The following is an 8,472-nucleotide window of genomic DNA, read 5'->3' as shown; positions in this document are numbered from 1 at the left end:
CCCGGTTTTTATGTTAAAAGAAAACGTGTCGGACACGGTTCAACATGGTTGGACACGGCCCGTGTCCGATGGACACACCAAATAAGCAGTTTTGAAATCAAAATCTCACTTTATCAGTTATCACGACATCTCACTTTTCCATTTTGCCCTTACATCTCATTTATCCCCTTGTTTCTCTTGCATTGCGACGCCTTCCAGGCGAGGGCTCGCCTGAGTCCGGCCACCGTCAACCTCCCCTTCGTCGCCGGCAACCTCTCTCGCCATATATCTTGCTTTTTCATTTTTTCCTAATTTCTCAATCTATGTTTTATTTCTATATTAATCTCTATATATATTATACATAATAATAAGTTTCTAAATAATCAAATTAATCAAAATCAATGGTTATAATGATTATTATTGTTGTTATTAAATTTGGGGGTTTTAAATTTGGAAATTAAGATTTTTCGGAAGTTAGGGTTTGTTTCATTTAGGGGTAATTTTCGGAAGCGAATAACTGAGTTGTTACTTCGACTTACCGAAAGAAGTTTAATGAATAATTACAATGGTGCAAAGGATGATCTGTGAACTCCCTTTTTTTCAGCTTTTGGTGAGCATTTCCTAATTTCTCAATCTATGTTTTATTTCTATATTAATCTCTATATATATTATACATAATAATAAGTTTCTAAATAATCAAATTAATCAAAATCAATGGTTATAATGATTATTATTGTTGTTATTAAATTTGGGGGTTTTAAATTTGGAAATTAAGATTTTTCGGAAGTTAGGGTTTGTTTCATTTAGGGGTAATTTTCGGAAGCGAATAACTGAGTTGTTACTTCGACTTACCGAAAGAAGTTTAATGAATAATTACAATGGTGCAAAGGATGATCTGTGAACTCCCTTTTTTTCAGCTTTTGGTGAGCATTGTTTGTCCAACTTATTTATGGTGCCTTTTAATGTTATTTACGATTTTCTGGCCTCTAAATGACCAAAGTTTAGATTTTGGTTATAATGTTCTTCAAATTCCCTTTATTTTAATATATATATTGATTTTTTTTGCCGTGTCCGTGTCCTAAAAATTTTCAACTGCCGTGTCGCGTGTCCGTGTCGTGTCCGTGTCCGTGTCCGTGTCCGTTTTCGTGCAACCTAGGTGACCACATGGTTAAGAAATCTTCATTTCCTAAAGATCGATGTCCTGATGGAGTTTATGGTTCACAAGTTGGTAATGTCTTCATTATTACTTTCATTATTATCATTTATGTGTTAATTGTTTTATTTTGATTTTGAGTAAGACTCCTATAAAACGGTCTTATAACAATAAGTCAATAAAACATGTTCGTTGCACAGTAATAAGGATTATTGTTGATACCGTATAGTAAAATGATGATCAACAAATGAAAATGGTCACCAATTAGCAAGATCGTTACTTATTCTATCAAAAATGGTGCGGAATAATAATAATAATAATAATAATAATAAATACGAGTAATTAGTTAGTTTAAAGCAGTTTTAGACCCAAAAAAAAAGTTCTAGTATTAAATATCGTCTATTCCTTTTTAGTCCCTTAATTGCATTTAACGTGGGTTCAATGTTATCTTATTTCTGCTTCTTGATCTCGTGTTTAAGTTTATAAGAGGCCGTTCCTGGAAGAGTTTATGAAGTTTTGTCTCCAACGATTTGAAGTGGGTATATGGTCTGCTGCTCAAGTGTAAGTTCTTTTTATAGTCATTTTACTCAAAAATACTCGTATTGTAAAACAACATACGGATTCCTTTTATTTACCTATTCAAATAATTTTGTGATTTTTAATTAATGTTAATTCGTGTTAAAACTATTCCCCATAAGGCGCTCAATTTCGGCGCCACCCTCTCACATGCATTCCTTATTATTAGGATCCCCACTTATTTTATGGGATTTATCCATTATTTTGGGGATCCACATTTATTGTTTGTGAGAAGGTGGCACTGAGATTGGGCGCCACCGGGTGGGCCTAACTCATTTTCCAAAAAATAATGTTAAGCATAATCTTCTCTTAATAAGCCTCACAAATGAATTTATAATTTTACAGGCATAACATCAATGGTATCCTTGGATGTGTTCTGCAGGACTTCAAAAGCCGATTCTTATTTGTTTGGGTATGTTATACCAATTAGAATCCTCTCCATTTCCTTTCTCTCCATTTCCTCTCACAAACCCATTTAATAATATTATCCTCTTCATATTCTATTAAACCTTTTTTTCTATGCATAAATCGTGAACCGTTCGATGTTGATAGAATGCAATCCCGTCCGTTGATAGGAAATGGACTCTTCTTTTTAGGAAATGCAGAGGATTTTGACTCATGTTATACATACTGACTTATCAATTTTTGAAAGCGAACACGCATTTTCGAAACAAAAGATATAAAAAAAACGGGGAATATAGCAAATCACCCCCATAAGTTTGATACTACGTGCAATCAAACCCCTTAACTTATAAATGTAGCAAATCAATCCCATAAGTTTCTCTTAATGTGCAATTAACCACATATTTTATTTTTAAGAATAAAATTTGCTAATTAAATATTTTACTATTATTGAAAATCAAAATTATTAATTAAATTTTAATCCTAAAATTCTTGTTTATTAAAAAACATGTTCAAATTTTTTTTTTTTTTTTTTTTTCGCAAAAAATGTTCCTAATATGAGAATTGTTAATGACCAAATTTTTGTTTATATTAAAATTGGTTTGTATTTTCGTTGAATATGTAAATACTATATTTAATTATTTAAGAAATATATTTATATGAATTTTTCTAATAGAAAAAATAGGTTTTAGTTAAAAAAAATGGTAAAAAACTTGATTTGTGCTTAATTGCACATTTTTTTAAAGTTATGGAGCTAATTTACTACAAGTGAAACTTAAAAGGCGGATTTGCACGTAGTTCATAAGTTATGGGGTTAATTTGCTACATCCCCGGAAAAAAAAACTATAAAATCGTTATAAACTCATTGCTATGGGTTATCTGAAATGTTTATAGTGTGTTCCTTTATACAACGAACTTAAACAAGAATTTGTACGTATGCATATGTTGCCAGAACCAGGATCATTGCTCAAACTATGGATACAAATTGCCTGGTAATAAGAGGAAGCCTCTGTTCTTCAAAGAGTTGACCAAGCTTTGGTCAAACCTAGGGCACCAGTTTTCTGAATCAAACACTTTGCTAATTGATGATGACCCTTACAAAGCCCTCCTTAACCCGGTATTGTTTCTCGTGCTACAACAAATCTCGTCATAATAACGTTCCATTTTTCTATACTCCGTATTCTTAGATGAGAGTCTTATTATGCAGTGGCGCCGTGGCGGATATAGAAATAAAAATCAGTTGATGATTTATATGTTTGACAATTTTTTTTTAATATGTAGGCAAACACAGGAATATTTCTCGACACTTATAATGTCAAGGATGCGAGTGATAATGCTCTATGTGAGTCGACTCTCTGCGTATCTAATATTTCATGTTTATACTCAAGGGTTTATCTGATCAAATATTTCGGAACAGATTTGAAAAATGAACTAGGCATATTTTTGGAGGGTTTAGCAGATGCTAAGGATGTGCCTTCATACGTAAAATTGCACCGGATTGGGCAGCCTGCTGTGGGGCCTACCCACCCTGACTGGGACTTCTACTCGACAATTCGTGGTCGCCGTTTCAAGAATTGATCACTGCTCGTTCACTTTCTATGGTGGCAACGTGTAGTTGCAGGACACTTTTAATGATTTGGAATCGAGTAACATAGAATAGTACACCATCACGGAATGGCAGAAGCTTTCAGTATAAGTTTTGTTATTTTTCCTACTTTGTTGCAAAGGCTCAGCTACTACTTTTGTGTCGTCGATGTTTTTCATCTACGATGTGAAACATGAATTTCTATGCGGTTTTTTTGCTGATTATGGTTGTCTATGCTTGAATCAATCAGATATATTTGATATTCAGTTCAATCTAGTCACTAAGCTCAACGTTTTCGTTTAACTGCTACGGAAGTACGGAGAATTAGGTACTCTGTACCTAATTTAATTTGATTCGCACACAGTTTGGTTCAGCAAAACTCAAAACCTAAACAGCACCGTCGTAAATGGTTATAAACGGTGCGGTTAACCGCTTTTAGCGGTTATAAGCGGTTCAGTTAACGGTTAGCCGATAACCGTTCTACACCGTTTTTTTCCCAGTTTCAGTTTATTTTTTCTGATAATTTAATTAATTTTAATTTTTTGCTTGTTTTTTAGTGATATTGTTCGTTTCGGTTAACCGCCTTTCGAAAATTGCGAATCGTAATCGAACCTAAATAAAATGCACTTTTTTCTGTTTTTGTGTTCGATTTTTACAATTCGGTTTATACGGTACGCCCCTACCTTGGACGACATACAAGTGATAAAAACAAAAACCCTAAAATTTGATTATCTCCCTTTTTCCCACTATCATCTTCATAACAAAAGAGAATTCTCTTGGGTTCTGCTGTAATCGACATCAACGAGCATGGACGAGGTACTTTATTTATTATTTCCTCTTTCCTAATGAATAATTTAGATTTACTGTAACACTACTTATTATATTTCCTAAATTCTCATTTGTGATGGTCACTAGCCTGTGACCTCTCACATCACATCGATTAAAGTAATTAACGTAATTGCAAGTAGAAGAAAGGGTTGTGAGATGTTACAAGCTTGTGACGGTCACAAGTAAGATTTACTGTTTATACTTATACGAATGCATACTCATTAATTACTCCATCCGTCCCGATCAATTGTTGTTCTTTGGTTTTGACACAAAGACAAGGAAAGAGGAGAGGGCCAATAATTAAATGACAAGTGGAACAAATTGAATGAGAATGATCAAATTGCTCATCAAGTATAGAAAAGACAACAAATGACTGAGACACCTAAAATGAAAATGAACAACAAATGACCGGGACAGAGGGAGTATTAAACTAATATTATGTTTCTCGCTGGTCGTTTTTGCATCTTAGCCTATCTGCTATTCTGGTCCTGATGGTCGTGATCGTTGCTATAAGAATCCGGATATCCTGTATAAGCGTTTGTGGAATTCCCTTTACGGCGATGACAAAAGACGAATATTTAAGGCTCCTCAAGGACCCTCAATTTAAACAAATGAGTTTTAAGATGCTGTGAGTATTGCGACGGCCATGGTTAATGGGGAAACTAAAGGTATCATCGACATCCAAGACGTTTGTTATGATGGCGAGACTCCATTGCATCTTGCTGCTGACACTGGTGCTCCAAGGGTCACTTCATATCTTCTTCAAAGGGGTGACAATGTTGATTACAAAACATGGTACCTCTAGAAGGTTGGATTGTCTCCACTTAGCCAGCTCCGCCTTGAATTGAATTCCTTGATATTAAATTTCATGCATTAAACGGCCACATTAGTTGCGGCTGTTACATTGTCTATGTGATAATGGCTGTAATTAAGGGTGAGATAATGAGTCATTAAGTCCGTCTTAATGCTCATTATTCTCTTAATTCTCATCTTCGTAACTGCTCTTTTAGAGCATTATAAATAGTGTGATTCTATGTGAATCAATATACACACAGTAACAACAACACACAACACGATTAAGCAATACAATCACGGTTAAGCTCTCCATCCTAATGGAGCTTTGGAACTTGGGGTGTGAACACATACGGTGACTCTAGTAGCCACCGGTATTGGTCTTGGTTCGGATTCGTGGGCAGAAAGCGGCACGTCGATCATCGTACCTATTCCGCTATTAAGGTACGCATATTTCTTACAGTGGTATCAGAGCCGAACGTGTTACGGCTTCTGTCCCGATTCTTGATAACATGATTAAATTAAAATTCGTTTTTTTGTCATGTTTTTCGGACCTATCTATGACTCATGTGTTGAATACATAAACAATGTTTACAAATCTATTCATATGTTGAATTTAGATATAATAGTTACAACCCCTTCTTTACGTTGTCTCTATTTAGTAAATTGAATGCATACCCGACTCAGTCATCGGTCTTCGTGACCATAGTTATTATCCACTGACCTTGGATCCCATTGTTGAGCGTGTAAGTCACCTCGACATCACCATCTCTGATTTTGACGACCGTACCATACACGTGAATATCACGCGTTAACACCAGTTCTGTCGTGTTGGGTGCGTGAGTCGGTGATCGGTTCGTGTAAGCCACGCACCACCACCAAGGCTGAGGTTGTCACTCCAGAACTTCTTGATTCGACCGGCCATGGCAAAAGCGCTTGTTATTGAGACTGTGCGGTGGCGCGTGTATGTCACGCTGGCGCGCGTTGAGTGCGTGAGTCGCCTCAAACGTCTTCTCGGCGCCGATCTATGTGATGGCGTCTATCGTTCTGGCAGTGGTGGTACAAGGTTGATGTATATGTCGATTTTGGTGTGCCACCGGTTAATTGCTTCAGATTTACTTCTATGTGAAGTCGACAAAACTTGTTTTTTGATCTAAAATAGGAATGAAGATGGGTTCTTCAATTCTTATGGATTGAAGATGAATCAAATCTGGAAAAATGGGTTTTATGCAGGGAGAATGTTTTTTTTGTTTTCTATCTTTTTCAATTGTTTGATATGTGAAGAAAATCAAAATGGAACTAGTTTTTTTTTCCTTCTTATTGTTTGATGGAGTTGACATCTTTCCAGAAGTCACATGGCATTGTTGTCAAGTGCTGTATTCCATTATTGAATTGAAGTTTATTCCTTACTAGAATGTTTTCTTGAATCAAACGTAGTAGTATGGCTATGTGCTATACGGTCTACGGAGTTGATAATTTTTGTTTACACCTATTAATATCTAAGTGATATTAATTTATAATTTGCTAATGTGTTTAGCTTAATTGTAAATTTGTTAATATCTTAGTGATATTAAGTAATGCTAATTTATTTAGCTAGATTTATAAATGTACGAATGTGTTTCATACAAAATTGAATGTGATTTATATAAATTTGTTTTATATATGTATAAATAAATATCTTAATGATTTTAGTTATACCCGATATTTTATGAATGTGTTTCATACTCCGCATATATATTTGTGTTTGGACCATGTAAATTTGTTTTACGTGGATAATGATATCTTTCGTGATATTAATTATATTTTTATGAATATGTTTCATAAAACTTATTTTACGTGTAAATGGTAAATATCTAAGTGATATTTCACAAGTCACGTAAATTTGTCCTTGTTTGTAAATTTTAGTTGTCTCAGTGACATTTCCTGTTTTAAGCATTTTGGCTAGCAGATTTATGGGTATGAGAAATACTATTATTCGACTCCGTGTTCAATTTATTATATGCTACTCATTACTATCTCTATATTGTGTTTTTCAAGATAAAGTTAGAACTTTTAACTGTTTCGTTTATTTATCTTTTGAAATTGTGTAATTTTGTATTACATAGAAAAATAAATATCTTATTGACATTTGTTGTTGGTGAGATTTTATAACTTACATACAAGGCTCATATCTTAGTGATATGATAATTATTGTAAATTTGTTTTACAAAATGACCTATATCTTTGTGATATGAGGGTTCTTGTAAATTTGTTTTACGAAATAACTTATATCTTTGTGATATGACGGTTCTTGTAAATTTGTTTTACAAAATGACTTATATCTTTGTGATATATTAGATTACTAGTTTATGTAATTTTGTTTTACATAAATGATGTATATCTTTGTGATGTACTTGTACATGTAAATTCGTTTTACATAAGAGAGTCCGTTATATCTTAGTGATATATAGTAACGTGTAAAATTAGTTTTTACATGAGAGATTGAAAGAATTTAATACATATTAGTTGTGAATCAATAATTTATTAAAACTATCATATTTGTTATGATCAAGTTTTTTTTACAACGTGCAAATTTATTTTGCATAGTGTTTGTGTAATATCTAAGTGATATTATTTTTCGTGCTAATGTGTTTAGCCGATATTATAAGGGTGAATGACTAATTTTGTTTAGCTGTTTTTTGAGGATTAAGTGATTTAGTTTCATTTAATCTTAAGCGTGTTAATTAAATTATTGAAATTTCTCGTTTATGGCGTTTGTGATGATTATGAGCTTAGCGAAATTTTCGAACGAACAATATAAATGATGGGTTTTAATAATTTAATTTGGAATTGTGCCTTAATCCATATACTTGTGTTTGACAACAAGTGTTTTTTGGTGATTTGTTCACCATGGTAAAGCGGTTTGAACTTTGATAAATAGAGTGATAAGATTTTGTATCTTATTAATAATCACGATTTGGAGAAATTGTGATTACTATTATATTATCGAGGTTGAATATCTTATTAATGAGTAGGATTATGAAATCTGTGTTTTTACCAGTATTAGTTCAAATATAGTAAGCTTGATCCATGCAAAATTGTGTTATTTTGTATGTAGACCTATTAAGTTAGTTTTGAGACATGTCTTAAAGCTTATGTAGCGTAAGATTAGGTGTAA

General features: G+C 33.4%; 1 protein-coding gene across 1 annotated transcript; it reads left to right on the top strand.

Moving 5' to 3' along the window:
* Positions 1-1,141: 1,141 nt before the first annotated feature.
* On the top strand, positions 1,142-4,004 carry LOC141652937 (uncharacterized). Its single transcript, XM_074460596.1, has 6 exons — positions 1,142-1,207; positions 1,612-1,693; positions 2,054-2,120; positions 3,063-3,227; positions 3,392-3,452; positions 3,528-4,004. The coding sequence occupies exons 1-6, from the start codon at positions 1,144-1,146 to the stop codon at positions 3,686-3,688; spliced, it is 600 nt and encodes a 199-aa protein (XP_074316697.1). The 5' UTR covers positions 1,142-1,143; the 3' UTR covers positions 3,689-4,004.
* The last annotated feature ends 4,468 nt before the right edge of the window (positions 4,005-8,472 follow it).

Source organism: Silene latifolia, chromosome 1 (genome assembly GCF_048544455.1).
Source record: "Silene latifolia isolate original U9 population chromosome 1, ASM4854445v1, whole genome shotgun sequence".
Lineage (NCBI taxonomy): Eukaryota > Viridiplantae > Streptophyta > Magnoliopsida > Caryophyllales > Caryophyllaceae > Silene > Silene latifolia.
The sequence above is the reverse complement of the archived record's forward strand: the minus strand, read 5'-3'. Positions and strand labels throughout refer to the sequence as shown.